We start from the raw sequence: 19,246 nt of genomic DNA on the forward strand, positions 1-19,246 counted from the left end.
GTGACCATGGCACGATGACGGTGAGTCACTTCACATCACTGATCTGACGAGCATTGTCTGAACCTGAATAAGGAAGTTACAGAATGAAACCAAACCAAGGTAAGTAGTGCATGCAGCATGGAGTTCTATTTTTAAAGAATGTCGAAATTCAATTTGTGAGTCCAAATTGAATTTCGACAAACTGTATTCCGACAAAATTTTTGTTTCGACAAACTAAGACTCCGAAACCAAATCATTTCGACAAAATTGTAATAGGAAATTCTTTAACTCCGACACCACTTTACTCAGACAAAATTTCGACATATTTCATACTTCGACATGAATAATACACTAGGAAATTAAGTATGCTACTACGACTACATGCATAGATACGATAGTAATCGAAGAAGCATGTAGCATTACTATGCTACTCCGACACTAGCTAATTTCGATACATTCTATACATCGACATTATATAACCATCATAGAGTAATTTGTGTCGTGTTCTAAAAAAATCAGTAGTGGTTACGCCCTCAACGGTATTTTCCGAAATTTCCATTCTGTATTTTCCTTATTTCAGACAACATGGCCGCCATTCACTCATTTCATTCGTTCACACATGCGCTCAGCCGACTTGTTACCGGCAAGCGGAATCATCTCGCCATTCTAGTTGTAGCCGCGGGCCGGGTCTCACATTAGCTTCATATACTAAGAGAGTAGTTATATTTTTTTAACAAAATGGCTTTCATCGGCAAGAAGTACAAAATGACATCGTCAGAGAACTTCGACGAATTCATGAAGACTATTGGTGAGTTTTTTTTTATTGTATTTTAACGGACAATATGGTTTTTGCAAAAATGCCGGCCGGCGACGTCGTGCGTGGCATGGATTCCAATACTTTTTGCGGATAATTGGTTCAGTTTTTATTGGTGCAATTACCCTATTCACTGCAATTAGTTTTTCATATTCATATAATTGTATAGTTATTTATAAAAATAAAAACTATTAGGTCTTTACTTTTGTATATATTTTTGTTAAACAAAATCGATCGATAATTACCTAAGTAGGTTTTTTTGTTTTTTCACTGTGTTTATGCAGTACCTACAATTTATTCTTAGTAATTTTATTTCGTTGCGTTATTTAATTTAATTAGAAATCACAAAAAGTAATTACCTTGCTGTTTTTTGTATCGGGAGTTGAATTTCCTAAAGTACGCCACGTTACCTGACGAATGTTTGAATTATTCAAAAGTTAGGCTGGTAGGTGCTTACCTGTCGTTACGTTAAAACGCCGTCTCTGACCTATGAACCTTAGTTTGTCATCGAACTTTCAAATCTTCATACATTAACTATAGTTAGTGGGTAGGTCCTCCAGTGCCGTATTCCTTATGACTGAGGGTCGTGGATTTCGTGTGAAGATTTTTATCATCCATCGAGATTGAATTAGTCATCTCATCTTCACCAATGTATTTAAGATAATATAATCGAATAATTTTACATCGCAAGTTATGTTTAGAGTATAGATAATCTAAACCACGTAGGTTTTAGATTAATTTTTATATATATAACCATATTGCGTGCGTTTTAAATCAACTTTGTCGACGATGAAAGTACATAAAAATAAAAAGCCATTCCTTCACGTTCCACACGTATACCAGAGATTATACAATACTTCCAGTACCTATTTTATCTAAGTACCTAAAGTACCGAGGCAAATCAATACTTCCAGTACCTATACTACCTAAGTACCGAGGCAAATCAAACTGGAGGGTATGCATACGGGTCAGTCAATAGGACCGCAGCGTACACTGCAACCTCTTGGCCGAAATAAGAACTCTGTGTAAGAACTAACAAGATCCGTGTATTTTTTTGTTCGAACTGTAACATGCAGCGCCGTCCGTCCCCGTGAAGTCAGTTGGTGGTCGTGTACTGATAATGCAATAAAAGAACAGTCTGATATGCAGATAGACCGGCCGTCGACATCACGCTTGTACACAAATATTTACATTATTTTTACGCTGTTTGTCGCTAAATATTAACTTTTGCGCACTTTAAAGATATTTTTGTTTTTTACGAACGCTCTCGAAACGTAGCGACTGATTAGTTTTGCCCGCGACTTCGCCAGAGTGAGTTTCGCGCAGGAACAGTAACTTTTCCGGGATAAAAAAGGTACCCTAGGTCCTTCTCTATATACTCCAAACTACATGTACGCATAATTTTTATTAAGATTGGTTGAACAGATAGAGCGTGCAGAGGTAACAAACGAACCAACTTACTTGCGCATATAATAGGTATTAGTTAGGATTATTTTAAATCCTGGGACGGAGTTTGGGATCTCTTTCGCTTATATTTTTTTCTCTTTGGATTTATTATAATATGCTTTCATACTTATTTACAAGCAACAATAAATTAAAAATAAATTGCCTATTTTGTTAATCTTGAGATTTCCAGGAATATAATCGCGTTATATAGTTAAGTGCATTATGGAACCAGTTACGACCCACAACCTTTCTAATATTGTCATTTTGAGAGGCCTATTATTTTGAGTGGGAAAAACAAGGTTTTATCAATGATAATTATATAATATAGTTAGGTAGCAGGGGACTTAACTCGATAGGAAAAAGCGATAAAGAATTAAAAAAAAACAATAAGTAGGTAGGTATTAAGTAATAAAAAGATAACACTGCTTATCGCGTGGCGATTTGCACAAAATGTATCCTGTTCGTAGGTGTGGCTATTAACACAGACTCATAAAATACAGATAAGATACACAATTTGTGATACACGTCAATACAAGCAATACACATTTATCTTGACAAATAAATCCGACAAGTCACCAAAATAGGTACACAATGTAACAAAAGTGAATTGAAATGTAGAATCAATACGTCGGTGCATATTATCTCGATGCTATTCATTATACCGTATTGATTCCATTAATATATAAGCGAAAGACACTCTCTCTTCTCGAAATTCCAAAAACTCTAAGCCAATAAAGATGTAGTTTGGCAAGAAAGTAAATCGTGATAAGGAGATGGCCGCAAAGAAAGGACTTTTGTTAATTTCCGCACTGTGGGTTTGAAAAGTTGCAAGTTTTACTTGGAACTATTGTTTTGTAAGGCAAATTATCGCTGGCAAAGCCGTGAGCTATAGCTAGTATAGTAATATTATTGTTATCGAAATCGATAATACTTCAAATAGTACCTATTAAAGAAATACCTATATACTTGCTAACGAAGCGTTATTATTAGTAAGATGTGAACGTTTTTATATTGAAACGACAAATAATTGATGTAATACGAATTATATCAGTTTAATATAGATTTATTGTCACCTTTTTTATCCAATCGATAATTAATACTATTTAATCACAATAACAATCTTAATTAAACAAAGTGATAGCATATAAATCACGTTTTAGACTATTGTGTATGTGATATGACGGCAACTAAATAGGATTGTCTCTAATAAAATATCTAATTTATCTATATTTAGTCAATCAATGCCAATATGGTGGCAATCAAAACAATTCGATAGTTCGTCTCTGTTCAATAAATAAAACTGGCCACGTGCGAGTAGGTCTCGCGCTTGAGGGGTTTCGTACCAATTATTTACGGCAAAAAAAAAAATAATGTTTGTTATATTAGCCTTATGAGACCCTTGTGAGTTTCTTTCGACATTTTTTCTCATCAGTGGCCGGCCAATAATTTGTAGCTTTTTAGAAATTACTATCCATACTAATATTATAAAGAGGCAAGATTTATACATTTGTTTTACTCGAGCAAAGCCGGGCGAGCCGCTAGTATAGTATAAAATTTACTTTTAAAAATGCCTGTGAAGGTCTAATTAAAAAAATATATAAAATTTTCTGTTTTTTAGTATCTGTTGAATGTTTTAGTGTTTGTTGAAAATAGTTTCGCCTGAATTAAAAAATAATGTTGAGGTGCCTCTGATACTTGTATCATTACAGACAAAAAGTAAAAAGACTTGTCTTTTTACGTATAATCGTGACTCCTCCCGGTTAACTTGGTAATAAATGGACCCATTGAATAACAGAAAATTCTCATAATAATTATAATCTCTACAATAAATGCACCTACTTTAGGTAGGTAGGACGTTAACAACAATAGTAAGTACCTAACAGGTAATTAAAACACTATTGTTACTTATTTCTATTAGTTATCGGTTGCATTTTCCTTTGTGTTGATAAGGAATGAAAAATTAAGTTACGCCTGAAAAAATCTAAATTTTTACTTGGACTAATATTGTAAATGGCAAAGTTTGAAAAATTAGTGGGGGTGTGTTACAAAATCGATTTGACTAATTTCGATAAAATTTGTTACATAAGTAGAATATAATAAAACCTAAAATTTACTTAGCACGTTTTACTCCGAATTGGTACGGAGTCTGTGAGGATATAGCTCGGGAAACCTGTGTTTGCCTGTGTGGTACCTCTCCCCAATCCATGGAACACTTGCTGTCTTTCCCTGCGTGTCCTACCACCTGCACGCTGGAGGATCTGTATGACGCCAGACGCCACACATAGTGGTGTATCGGTGGAGTCTTATTGCTCTTCACAAATAAGATTCGCCGAGTCGACACTATAAGAAGGTAATAGGAATATAAAGTAAAGTCTTGATTTACATAGTAGTTTCGGAGAAAATTAGCTATGAAGATCGAACAGATCTATTCTTTCTTTCAGATGTTTTTTTTCCTTTTGAGGAACGCTGAAAACTGTCTTAATTTTTTAAATTAGTTACTAATAGTTCAATGTCTCACTAATTATAATCAAAGTACATAAGAATACTGTGTAAAATAAGGAATGTTTCAATTTGTACTATTAACACAAAATGATAGAGGCCGATTCATTCGATTTCGTCATCTGATGATCGAATAACTGAGCGTTATTCGTTATCATTCGAATACCAATCGTTTCTCAGTATAGTTAGCGGCCATATCAACAACGGAGCTTATATATTTTTATGACTTCATATCTTTACGACTGTTTATCCTTATTCTTTTAATATTTTTTATGAATCATTTATGAAATTTTATTTCGATCAAAGATTAAGTAAGTACTTATCATGGAGAATATTGGAGTAGGTTGGCAACCGACGTTAGTACACCTAATTCAATAAGGTATTAAATTAACACTTGTAACTTTGTCCTTAGACATTTTGAGTATTGTTTAAATATCAAAGTTGTTGTCTCTTTCATATAGTGTGTGTTTCATACAGTGCTAACACTGGTGTCAGATTTTTTTCAAATCTTCTAAATCTACATCCGCGTAAAGTAAACTATTTTATAATGCGAACTATTTTAAATTCCGCGATTTCAATTATTTTCCAATGCTCGAGAAATAATCAAAAGTGGTTCCGCCCTAGAATAGGACCACCTATCTTCGTACGAGGCGACTGACAGAAATAAATTATCATAACGATTGACGTCAAGTGGTTAAAAATGCAATTACAAAGCGCATCAGTTTTTCATTATAACCTCCTTGACACATATCGTCATGAATGTCGTCATTTACTACCTAGGTTATGTAAATCTCCTTTTGTATTTCAGTCTTTCGCTTAAAAAGACTTAGGTTACAAAAAATTACGTAACCAGTTTATGTAAATTTACATATTTTTTTAAATCCGTTGTGAACCAAGTCTATAAATGCAACGTCTTTTAAAAAAAAACTTAGCACAAATTCATTCTTGCATGACTTGTAAATTTAACAAGGTTTTAGACTATGCTAAAGTTGTTATTACATTTTTGTCGTCTATTTCGTCAGTCATTTCCGTTGGGAATGGATCTTACTAATTATAGCGACTGCTTTGTTAAAAAAAAATCCAAAAAATTGTTTTTGTTTCTATTAGACCCATAAAAAATGTCCACAATATATGATTATATTTAATGAAATGAAACCTAGGTAATTCTGACCATATATCATACTCATCGCTATGTATACGATCTTTCAATTTTTCCTGAAGGTCGACTGGTAGATTACGCGCTATATCCTTGCATATTATAAAACAAAAGTTTATGCTGCGTCTGACTGTCTGTTCGTGTGATAAACTCAAAAAGTGTTGCACGAAATTTCATGCGGTTTACTAATACATAGTATGATTTCTGGGAAAGTTTTAGGTGTATCATTTGTCTTTACTCAAACATACCTACAATATCATTCATTCATTCAGTTGACGAACTGCGGTAAAAATAAATGTCTAAATGCACTTTGGACTTAGCGCCGCTCGGAGTGATGCCAAATGCAAATATTACTAAAGTTAAATGTAAGTTCAGTTTTATAGTATACTTTTATACGTAGACTAGCCGCCGGTCCCGACTTTGCTCGGGTAAAACATAATAAATTATACACCTAAGTCTTCCTCAGGAATTGCTTTATCTATTGGTGAAAATCGCATGAAAATCCGTGCAGTAGTTTTTGAATTCATCGCAAACAGACAGACGCGGCAGAGGACATTGTTTTATAATATGTAGGTAAGGATGTTATATATAATATTTGCTACTATCAAGTAGGCAAACGGGCCTCGAATGGGCCTGAAAGTGGTCACTGCAGTCTACGGATGCCTGCGACATCAGAAATGTCACGTTGCCGACTTTGTGATTATTCTATTTGGTATAGCTGTAGCAAAAAAAATATTCGTCAAAAATCCATTTTCTTGACGGACTGTTTTTTTTTGACGGCTATTTTCCTCTAAACATACCAATGTAAATTTAATTGTGAAGTTCACGGCTATATAATTAATGAACTATTGTTTCCTATGTATGTATCACCTCTGCCAGTCTGGTCTAAGAATGTTAATGAAGGTCATATATACACGTATAGTTTAAACTGTATAAATTGATGTTTTTACAGTAAAACATGGTTATACCTACTTACGAAATAGTGAAGAGCATTGTAGCTTTTAATTGAATAGTTAAGTACCTATTTGTCTAAGGTTGAATGATATTAAAATTAATATTACTTAATACCCTGGGACATAGTATATAATTATATAGGGTTACTTGTAAAACTGCAACCACCTCTCAACACTAGGAAGCCGACATCTTGAATCAGTTTTATAAATGTTTCCGACTTCAAAAATTACATACATAGGTATATCACGCCTCTTTCCATTGCGGGTTAAAAATATTTTTTAAAAGTTATTTTTATAAATATCTCAACATACTTTCTCGTGTAGCATTCTGCCACTAACTTGTTGATAACAGCTTGTTGATTCTATCCTCGCATCAAAGACCCGCACCGATCCTTGTAATTATGGAGATCGCATGTGAATATCCTCAGACGCGATTACCCCCATTGGTCGGTCAATTGTAGTAAAATGGCCGACAATCAACTCCAATTGCTGCCAATAAGAGACGAGACGTTTTCTATAAATGTATGCTGTTCCGGTGGCGAGATAACTGTTGTCATGCTAGATGTGGTTATATGCCAAATTTTTGCATTGGTAATATTAATATTTGCCCATAGAAACGTCATGATGCTTATACCAGAACTTGTTGCGCCCCGATGATCGGCTTCCTTGAGATTTTCGGGATCAAAATTACCCTGATTGCTATTCCAGGACATATTTTACCCGTGTACCAAATTTTATAAAAATCCCTCCAGTAAATTTAGCGGCATTGAGTAATAAACATCTTTGATAACATTCTCACTATACTTTAGCATTTACTATTTATATTAGTGGGATAGGATGGAATGACAAGGATGCTTGCCCCAGCGACCAAAATGGGCAAGTTTTGGTCTTTTTGACATTTGATTTTCTTGTCTTATTAAACAGTAGCGACGAAAAGATATTCCCGATCCTTTCTCTTTTCCATAATTTCCCAGTATGTTTTTAGGATTCCGTACCTAACGGTTAAGAATTAAACACAATGCCTATGGGTTAGGTTAGAGGGCTCTCTACAATTTTGAAATATTCACAAACGATGTTTTAAATTTTATAGTTATTTGTTCGAAACTAATGATGTCATCATCATCATAATTTTTATGTTTTTTAATCTAATGTACTGTATCTAATGCCTCTACGATACGATTATAACCTAACATATAATCCTGACCTAAAATTATGATTGTGATTAGTGTTCACAGACTCTTTGACTGAGCTCCTTCCCATAAATGATGAAAATAACGATATGTCAGACATTTCCTTTCTGAGGGACAATTCAAAAGACAGATTCGCGGATGTCGTCGGCGTCAGTTGCCTACGCAGATTTGTTCCAATCATCCTAACCTTTTTCCTGATTGGTGATTCAACTGGTTTGCAATTATGTGATTGGTCATATGATTCAGTGAGCACGAGTGCTTTATAAAATCATGAAGACCTAATATAAATCTTTATTTTATGCCCAATTTACACGGTGCAGTAACGTTTATATCATCACTATGTAGTTGATTGTGTAAAAAACCTATATAATGGAAATTTTGACAAACAAAATGAATAACAAAACGGTGATGCACGTAAAGTATATATAAAAAGGTTATCAATGATAAGTACACACTCTAGTAGTTGTACTTGGCATTGATATAAATATTATTTAATTTAAAATATGACGAAGTGCATGTGAAGGTCTAATTTCTCAATAAATGCCTATAAAAATGACCTCCTTAACCTTATGTACCTAACTGACAAAGAGAAAAAAAGTCTCATCCAAACCCGAAACCATCGAAATATGAAATCCTTACGGAACCCGTTAGGATATAGGTATAACTTTCTTGGCCAAAACTCACGACACGACGACTCGTAGACAGAATGGAAATTTTGACAAACACAATGAATAACAAAAACTGATGCACGTAAAGTAAGTAGGCAATATAAAAAAATCAGTAGGTATGTCGTCACGTAATCCATTGCGATTATACCTATTTGTCTGGTGGACGTTGAACCACTATTAATAGTTATCTATACATCAACATTTTTATTATACCTATTGTTTACAGTACCTGACCTGTTCTTTTCCTCTTCCCCTACGCTTAATTATTTTATTAGACTAGCGCCACGCGGTGATACCCGCGTAAAATTATAAAAAAAAACATACGTACATTTTACCTATGCATAGTAGCACCAGCTACTTTAGAAAATGCCATTGACTATCAGACTTATTAACCAAATCCTACGTGGATCGCGTACATTCTGGATTAAAAGTAGGTACCTACCTACTTCAATAAAATTCACCCAGCCGTTTGACCGTATAGGGTACAACCATACTCACAAACTTTCACCTTTATAATATATGTAGATTTTTTATTTCAATAGTATGGGGAGAAAAGTCTTGTAGAATTTTATTTGCTAATAATAATAACTTTTTTCACTACCTACACCATTGAATTTACACTAATATCTCGATGCCACGGAACATGGAATTTCATCGATAGATTGGTCTACTATTCATCAATCTTGCTCCGCTTGGTTTTGTTTGATAACTTAGACAATATTGTATGATATCGAAAGTATTTGTCCGAAGACTGCTTGATCGTGTCACTTAACCTAGACCCCTGATTGAGCATGTAGTCACAAAAGATAGCTATTTATAACTTTCAAACACGTCACAAATACATATCGTATTGTTATTTTATTCAATCTCCTTCTAATGGGCCATAAATTGAAAAATTGCGCCAATCGAAAGGTCATTAACCTTACCGTCACACCACCTCGGACAACCAATAGAATCATGGCTCACACTGAATCGTCCAATGGGAGATCGGGCGGGACGCCAGCCTATTGATTCTGTCATAGATTTTGTTTTTCTTTGATTCATCTTGCTGGAACGAATGAGAAGTCCGTGTGTCCGTGTCCGTACATTGCGTTAGAGTAGAAGTGAATGATTGAATGATACAAATATAGCAATAAATTTAGCTGAATGTAGCAGATTGTTGAACCCAAACTCTGCTAGGTACACGTTACAGCTCAAAACAGATACCGCCACGAATGCACGAACTCACTACTCAAAACTCAGCAATGTATGCTGAATCCACCAAAGTTCGGCGAACTGTTTCGCTATAATGCAATGCAGCAGTCGCGATAAGAAATGTCTTTACCTAGCACGAATGTTAAAAATAAAAAAAAATACTGAGTAGGAAGGTACTTACGTACTTTACCAAGCCGTTCAGAAATTATATCAATATTAATAGTCGTTATCTGCAGTTACTTTTATTTTGTAAAACATTTGTTATGTTAGTTTATCAACTGCCTGTTTTATATCCGCGAAGAGACAGCCTGTCTGTTATCGTTCTGCGTCGATGACAAACACCTACTTTGTAGATAGGTATGAGTACTTATCATTATTGTTTAACCTTTCACATAGTTAGGTTAATGCACCGATTAATTTCATATTTATTGCTAAATGCATGAAGGTGAAAAACAATCGATAAATATTTGCAGACACTAAGTTCCTTATTGGTATTATATAATTTTGTATAGTCAACAGAATAAAAAAATATCCTACCTAATTCATAACATGTCATAAATTTGACATTTAAAAATTTCACTATTCAATTCCCCGAGTTCTTCGAAACGGGCGTGAAAAGATTTATTCAGTTCAGGGCCGTCAACGCGCCTGAGTGTGATGCCCCAGGCATCATCTACCTGTAGGCTGCGGTGACCACGTTCCATCAGCTAAGCTGCCTGTTTGCTTGCTCAGTAGGATAAAAATGTTTTTTTTATTAAGAATGGCTCATCGCTATTCGTGGCGCCAGAGAAATATCCAGGAAACGATAAGCCTGGATCTGGCAACTCTAAAGGATCCTAGCCACAACTAATCTAGTCCTGTTATAGAATAGTGTTACATATTGAACCGCTATGCCGCTTGCACGTTGCCCTTGCATATCACCTTACAGACGGTCTAGATTCCCGGTGAAAGGACCGGTCCCCAAAGGCCCACGGAATGCGGCGACGCGACCGACGGTTAAGGGGGAATTCGCTCAAAACCGGTTAGGGCCTGCAGAATAGGAACTTTGAACTCGCAAAAATTCTGACTTGTATGATGTAATGTACTTACTTTTACGTAATTTGAAATATTGAAAAGAATCGAATAAATTATCCGGCACGTCACGTAAGCAAAGAGAAAAAAATAAAAACATAAATAAACAAAACTAAATTAAAACTTAGTAAAACAATTTCTATCCAAACGTGTAGTTCGAGAACAAACTAATGAGATTTCAAGATGGAGGCTCCAAAATGAAAAAAAATAATAGTTACTTAGTTATTTCCGTTGACCATGAACCACAATTTTGGCAGAACACAAGCGGATATTAAGGTTTAGATTAGAAAAGATTTTTACGTGCAGCAATATGGAATAATGTTGATTGATATAGGTTACAAAGCCTAGGTATAGGTTATGTAGCCGATGTCTGCTGTGGTAAAAGGAAAGTTATTTTAAGGAGACTCTCTGGTACCATTCTTTCATTGTTATATAGTTTTTTCCCCACTATCGAGCCCAGCTCTCTTCTTTTAGAATAGAATAGAATAAAAATCATTTATTCCAAAGAATATGGTGATATAAATAGATGACAACAATCAAAAGTACAACATATTCTGCCACAGTTGGTGTAGGAATGTCAAGAATTAAAATTACATTACATTATACATATTGAAACTTTTAAATGTTATACATATTTTGGTCAACCATTTAATAATCATAAACGAAAGTCCCGTGTAAATTTTTCAATTATAAATGACTCTGGAACAATTCCTTAATTTCATAAAAACATTTATTTAAGAGCCAGTCAAATGATTTACTTTTGAATTTAATAAATTTTTGTGTCTCTCTTATCTCTACTGGAAGCGCATTATACAATTTAATCGCCACGCAGAAAACATTTTACACCAACCTTTTCTATCCTGAGCTAACCTAATCCACATACAACTTGCAACTTTGATGATGTCACACATACATATGGCAGGGCGGTATTATTCAAATCAAAAGTACCTACATATCGACCCCTTTAAAATAATTTGTACAAGGGTTGTGTTGTGGTATGGCTCCGATGAACAATGATTGACCGACAAAATTTCAAAATGTTGTAGGTATTTAAGCGGTCGAATATGTACCCAGAAGCATTATAAGTCCAGAGGAAATAGAGAACTTTTTTTTTTCTTAGAGCATTAGGAATGTTATAGAGGCCAACCAAGATGAAATTTAGCACGAAGGTAGATTGTAACTAGGAGTGCGTCCGCTAAACAGGATTTTCGGAAATTCCATTCAAGGGGGTGAACGCGGGCGAAGCTGCCGGCAAAAGCTAGTTAGAAGCCGTAATAAGCGAAATAATTAATTGAATGTATCACGTATCCAGTAAATTCCTGTGGGGGAATGAAATAACAGGTCTTCTAAATAAGGTAGTGGAGCCATAGACATACAAAGCATACCGATCGCAGCTTAGTCGGTTCGAATGTCGCAGTGAATAGCGCTTCTTGGAAATATGCAGTAGTACTATGAATATCAAAAAATATAAAAAGCAATTTATTTTTTTATGTAAGAAAGCAAAGGTGAAATATTTTGCTGAATTTCTAACTTTCTTTCAATTTTAACGCTCGTGTTTCCGCCCGAGGCAAGATTTTTTTCAAGAAGTGGCAAACAGGCATGCTGCCCTCCTGATAGTAAAGTGGTCACCACAGCCTATCAACGCCAGCACCATCAGGAGTGTCACACGAACGCCTATTTTGTGGCCTTTAAGTATAGCGGTTCTCAATCTCCAACACTAGTACTAACTTAGTATGGAAGCTTATATTTTATGGTTACTTTTGAAAATATTATTTGGTATATGGTACCAAATAATATACTTCTTCGGTATATTATTTGGTATATGGTATATAATCAAGACCTACATTTGTTAATTTGAATTTGAAGTCTTTGGAGAAAAGGTTGCGATGAAGTTTGTTGCGCCGTTTCTTCTTCACCTGCGCTTTGGAAGTCGACAATAGACTTATACAAGTGATGTATATCATCCTAAATTGAATAATTTTGAATTTTTGCTAAAAGGAAAAACATCTCACCGTGCGATATAATTATCCTATTTGGATAACTAATTTGGCAATTACTAGTACCTACAGCCTGGGTATATATTTTTTGGATTTTCATCTATGTCTACAGCCATTTGATATTGGATTTTTTCTTTTTTTATGTGTGCCAGCACAGATATAAGAACATCAATTTACCTAATATGTTCTTATATATGTGGCCTAGACCCTGCTGCAGAACATATATATAATATTAGTAGTTCCAAAATTAGAACCTTCTAGAAGTTTTTACTTTATTTATTATTTGACCATGTCAGTTGTCAAGTTTGAAGAGTTGTCGTTCCGGGAAATATCTATATTTTTATTTAAGAGTTGAAAATCCTGTTTCTTTTTGGTTTCTTGTGTGTCGGAGTTGTGATGACGATGGTATGGCTAGGGAAGAAATATGTCCTGTTCTCCAGCGATAAATTTGACGAATTCATGAAGGTGTTGGGTAAGACCTTAGAAACTATGTACCTACAATTTACATGTCATGTTTGGAGTTGATGCATGGAATGGTCTTCTCATCAGAGTGTTTTTCGCCAATGCTTCCTGCTCCAGGGTTCTCTTCCCTACTTTTTCTTCTGGCCTTTAAGGATTCCGAAGACCGTGCGAAGTGGAGAAGAAAACTTAAAAAATAAAGTCCTGAGCTCCGACGATTTAAGGCTATGGAAACAACCGAGAAAACTCTTAGATTAAGTAAACATTTTAGTTCAATGCGCGCCACGAAAGAAAAGACCATAATAATATAATATCGCTATTAGCTGTCAGCTGTCAAAGCTTTTGTCTTAGTCGCCATGAGACGGAGTAGTCCTAATCAAGGGCGGGAACCACACACACTGATACCATGGCACGACATCATCTCATCGCCCACACTATCAGTACTGTTGACAAGGCATATTTTCTCAACTCTTAAGTCTGTAACAACTGTTTATGAAAGCCGATCGCCGTGTCCCGGTTTTCTCGGTATTTTAACAAACGCAGGTAACAATAGCTCAAGCATTTAACAACAAAACAACTGCACAAACCACTTCCACCTGTGAACTTAACTACTTTGAATATTTTGATCATATTCTTGATCGATTTCGCTGATTTTTTATATGGGTACAGCTATGGAGACGAGCACAATTATAATGAATGCTGCACATTTTTAATGGGGGGGGGGGGGGTTGCAGCTAAAGACGAGGTCAAAAATAATGCTACTTTTTTCACGCGGGCATAGCCGCGGTCTACGGTCGATCACTTATTTTCCCTTCATGTGAATTTGCAACTTCACCATCATCACTATCACTACAAAACAGTCGCCCTCCACGTTTGTCTGTTTCTAAGCTTTCATCTATTACACCACGCAACGGATTTTTATGCAGTTTTCACTGTTATTTATTTTTATTTATCTTTTTTGAGATAACAATCGTGTACGAAATAGTAAATCGTCACTAAAATATCATATAAATAGACATTATATCATATAAGATTACAGTGCTGTAAAATTTCTATGTTTATATGATAAAAAGGTTGCATTACATGATTACATGGCAGGAACTAATTAACCAAAAATTAGGACAATTTATTACTTAAGGACCTCGTTTGAAGCCGGGATAGGTCGTAGTTATAAAAGAAATTAGAAGTTCTGGGAGGACGTGAGAAACATCAAATAACTCAATCTTTCTGGTTGCAGGCGTGGGCCTCATCACCCGCAAAGCAGCGAACGCTGTGACCCCCACAGTGGAACTGAAGAAGGAAGGAGACGCCTACATCCTGGTGACGTCCTCCACCTTCAAGACCACTGAGGCCAAGTTCGTACCTGGCCAGGAGTGCGACGAGGAGAGAGCTGACGGTGCCAAGGTATAAAAGCTTATTTCTTGTCTATCTTACGAAACGGTGCAAATGCGCCGGTCAAACAACTACTTACTTACGTTTATCTATTAAGTCTTGATACTGAGCGAACAACGATCGAAACGTTCGAAGGCGGATAAGAACCCCACTATGACAATAATGGATCATGTCTGTTCCGCTTTCGCAGTGTAATCCACGCGGGCGAAGCCGAGGACTAGTAAGCTAGTATGATAGCTACTTTATCCTCTTCAGCCCTCCGCGTGATACACCCAACCTTATTAATTGCTGGCAATCGTTGCCAGCAATGAATAAGCTACAACAATTTTTCAGGTGAAATCCGTGTACACCCTGGAAGGCAACACGCTGAAGCAGGTGCAGAAGGCTCCCGATGGTACGGAGGTCACCTACGTCAGGGAGTTTGGACCTGAGGAGATGAAAGCTGTAAGTGGAACTTTGAATCATATGATGTTGCCTGGACTTCTGTTTCGCATCATTATTTAGTACAAAACCTACCAAAGGTCGCTACACCCTCTGTCTATACTTATGTATTCTTAGATCTTTAAAACCTCGTAACGGATTTTGATTCTGGTTTGTTAGTAGATAATGTGATTCCTGAGGAAGATTTAAGTGCATTTATTATGGTTTTACCCGAGCGAAACCGCTATTTACCTATATTTTTTATCTTTAAAAAATAAATAAATAAAAAATTAGGTTTTGATGATTATATTTATCAAGCGGTAGATTACGTGTCTGTAAATGTAGGTATTTAGACACTAGTATTGAAAAGAATTCTGTTTTTATTATTATTGGCGAATCAAAATCAAATTATACGTATGTATCTACATATTTACTTAATTAATATTAATTTAATAAGTACATTATTAATATAGGTACATCTTTGCGGTAGTAAAAATAAAACCAGAAAAAACATCCGAAATTTTGGAATTTTTCCCATCAGAAAGAATACCTTGATTTATATTCAATGCCGTTAAAATTTATTTCTGTTTTTTAAATTATTATTATTTCTCTGTTCCAGGTAATGAAGGCGAAGGACGTGACCTGCACCAGGGTCTACAAGGTGCAGACATAAACATCATAACTAAAGGTTATTTTAAGTCAATGGGTGCAGTGAACAATACTGTAGAACCTATTCCTATCCTACGTATAGCACTATTATGTTTAACTTTATTTTAGTATAGGAATATTCTCACTTTGGTTTTGTATTCAGGGGAATACTAAATTTTATTTTTGTACGCTGTACTTGTTTGCCAAAGTTGATTTGTCGAAAGTCTAAACGACTGTTGTATAAGTTTTTCAGTGCATATTTAAATAAATCGTTTTGTAATAATCAGACATGTGTTTTTATATAAATCCCCCAGGAATCCTTATCCAATTAAGTACTTAAATTCATCGAAAACAGATTGTCATCATCAATATCAATTCATATAATAAAACAGCAAAAAAAGTGTTTGTGTACACTGAACATATTTAAATAAAAAAATCATTGAGAGAATCAGTAATAGAATAAGAATTTTAAAAAAGGTCTGTTTATTTGTTTGCACACGCTAATCTCTGGATCTAGATCCAGAGTTTAGCGTGTGCGCAAACAAACAAGACTTTTTCTATTACTGATTCTCTATCGATCTCAATTTTTTGTTTAAAAAAAGTTTTTTGTTGTACTCGTAAAGCTATAAAGCCTGGTCAACATAGGGTATAATTTATTTTGGAAACTGGAACAGCTCTAGCAGAACCTATAAAGACCAGCCAAACTGTAGGAAATAGAAAAGTAACCTTAACAAAAATTGTTCGCCCTGATGAGCATTTTCTGATGACGTATAAAAATCGAAGATATGGAACACCTGATGACGAGCACCAACAGACCAGCTACACTATAACAGATGTGACAAAAGCGCCTTAACAAACGTTGGTCAGCCTGATGAGCATTTTCTATCGACTTTTAAAAATCGAAGATATGGAACACCTGATGATGAACTCGAACAGACCCGATACACTATAACAGATATGACAAAAGCGCCTTAACAAAAGTTGATCAGCCTAATGAGCATTTTTAACATAGGTATAATATTTTATAAAGAGACTCAGAGGATTATTCCCCATGTCTTCTTTGCTTCGAGCAACAGCTCTTCTATAATATATATGAAAATGACGTCTTAGTAAAAGTTAACCAATCTGATAAGCATTTTCTGTTAAGTGAAGTCTTAGAAGAAATTGTTCAACCTGAGGAGCAGTAACGTTGGCGTATTAAAATAGAAGATTTCGAACATATCTGAAACGGAAGTTCTGTAATAAAGTTAATCTTATATTTACCCTATACTATTATAACATAAGCTGGGAGTACCTCCACGTGGTGAAGGCGAAAACAGTTTGTGCTAAGTTTCGATGACGACGGAAGGTATTCGTTGAAAACTTGCCTGAACTGGCTAAAACTCCTATTTATGTATAGAATATGCCTTCGGGATTATGTTTTTTTGAGTGGTTACTTATTTCCTTTCCAGTTTATCTTTGTGACACGGCAGCCTACTCGGTAACGCAGGGGAGCAGTCACTTAGATTTTAATAGCAAAGAAAATATTTTAAATTTTGTAACCATGCCTATTGATGATTGTGTTTCAGATTTTTCTGTAAGTTAACCCTCAACCCTTTTAAAAGGGGGTGAAAGATTGTATGGGACTTAATAAAATTTTTAAGATAAAAAGCTGAAAATTGGAAAACATACTCTTTATCATTTTTCTCAAAGAATGACCGAGATTTTACTATGAAATTCACGCGGGCGAAGCCGCGGGCAAAAGCTAGTTGTACCTATTATGGGATCATCGAAGCATCCTGAAGCCGACATGTTTCGCAGCGAGTAATGGAAAATAGAAAAAGAGCAATGCTCCATAACATAACATAGTATGTAGGCAGCTAGCTTCGTTGTACTCAAGTTGTTTTCTCATGGAATTAATAGGTACCACTACCACTAATTATAGTTCTACTACACTACAAATTCCATGGTAGGTATCACTCCGTAGTACCTCCCTCTTCATAGTCGTATTCCTCATGGCTGAGGGACGTGGTCATTACGTGAAATGAAACACACAAAACAACTTTCTTGGCATTATTAATGGAGTGGTTTGCCTTCTCCATTTCACACACAAGTTAATAATCAACAAGTGTGCAGGTTTCCTCATGATGTTTTCCTTCACCGGAAGCAAGTGTTGGTCGATGAAAACTACTATACATGAGTCAGATTGGTATACAAACTCATGTGGCACGAGTAGGATTCGAACCTGGGACCTTTCGAACCACAGGATGGCGTCTTAACAATTACAGCACCACCGCCACCACCACCGTAGTACCTACCTATATGTTTTCCATGGAATGAGTAGATACACGGAGTACCTACTAATTCCATGTGTTCAATTCATTCTATAGTTTGACACTGACATGCGTTGACGTACGTCGACACTTTATACAATTTTAACGTTGTTCTGGACGTAGGTAACGGAGCGCAACGTATCAATTATTTTACGGCTATGCCCCATTGTTCAGTCGAGCTCTATCATTTTTACATCCATCGACAGACCACGCAGAATTTAGCGTGAGCGCCATCTTTGATAACATATAAGTACTATTTATCAAAATGAAACGTGAAGGTTTTAAGCTACTCGACACTAGATGGCGCATCCTACACATCAAAAATAAAAATCAAAATATTAACAGCCAAAAAAATATTAAATATCATAAAAAAACCGCGGATAATAATATCTTTTTTATTTTAAATATATGCAATCGTGTTTTGATTTGTTTCTATAATTTCTGAAAATTTTGTTTCGAAAAAAAAAAAAAACAAAACTGATTAATTTTTGACAGTGACTTAGCTGTCAATGTCACTGTGAGTTCAGTTTCCATCGGTGTCTGGTTGGTTGGTTGGTCGGCCTTGGTCGATCGAAAAAGCGAAACAAGCGTGCGGGTACGGGCAGCCGGGCGTTGTTGCTTGCTTGGTTGGGTTGCTGTGCTGAGCTAAAGCGCCTCACCCACTTCATCTGATCGTCTTCTACCCTGACTAATCTGTTTAGGAATCGTTACCGTAGTAGATACGCTTCTCCGGTACTCGATATCACGATTAAATATCAATATCTGTCAAAAAAATATATGGATTTTTAGTGCTTCGGATCGGAAACGTATTATTTACTACGGAATTCGTGTAATGTATTTGTGTTTGTAGTTATGAAACCGGTGTAACAGTGCTCTTTCTCGTCTCTCGTGAAATAATGCCTGGAATTTGTAGTGTTGTGAACTGTGTGTGACTGGTTGGAGGGTCGTTTTGTCTGGATTACATTTACTTTGGATAAAAATACCAGCAAGTAAGTAAATATTTATGTTAACTCATCTCATATGTTTAGCTTAGTTTTCTGTAGTCTGT

The 19,246-nt window shown here is 35.5% G+C and overlaps 2 protein-coding genes across 3 annotated transcripts in view; both read left to right on the forward strand.

The window, feature by feature from the left end:
• Positions 1 to 626: 626 nt before the first annotated feature.
• On the forward strand, positions 627 to 16,172 carry fabp (fatty acid binding protein). The gene is made up of 4 exons (XM_053761387.1): positions 627 to 787; positions 14,664 to 14,830; positions 15,152 to 15,262; positions 15,858 to 16,172. The coding sequence occupies exons 1-4, from the start codon at positions 718 to 720 to the stop codon at positions 15,909 to 15,911; spliced, it is 402 nt and encodes a 133-aa protein (XP_053617362.1). The 5' UTR covers positions 627 to 717; the 3' UTR covers positions 15,912 to 16,172.
• A 2,575-nt stretch (positions 16,173 to 18,747) lies between these two features.
• The window catches only part of Mhcl (Myosin heavy chain-like), a 178,232-nt gene continuing 177,733 nt past the window's right edge, over positions 18,748 to 19,246 (forward strand). For both annotated transcript variants that reach the window (XM_053761585.1, XM_053761586.1), the window contains exon 1: positions 18,748 to 19,187. The gene's annotated coding sequence lies outside the window, so the exon portion shown is untranslated. The remainder of the gene's footprint in view (positions 19,188 to 19,246) is intronic.

This window comes from Plodia interpunctella, chromosome 21, assembly GCF_027563975.2.
Source record: "Plodia interpunctella isolate USDA-ARS_2022_Savannah chromosome 21, ilPloInte3.2, whole genome shotgun sequence".
Lineage (NCBI taxonomy): Eukaryota > Metazoa > Arthropoda > Insecta > Lepidoptera > Pyralidae > Plodia > Plodia interpunctella.

Bases quoted from the DNA above. Each gene is read 5' to 3' on its own strand.
- fabp (XM_053761387.1), top strand. From the start codon at position 718: ATGGCTTTCATCGGCAAGAAGTACAAAATGACATCGTCAGAGAACTTC. The intron at 14,831-15,151 runs GTATAAAAGCTT...ACAATTTTTCAG, and splicing joins AGAGAGCTGACGGTGCCAAG to GTGAAATCCGTGTACACCCT. The intron at 15,263-15,857 runs GTAAGTGGAACT...TCTCTGTTCCAG, and splicing joins GACCTGAGGAGATGAAAGCT to GTAATGAAGGCGAAGGACGT.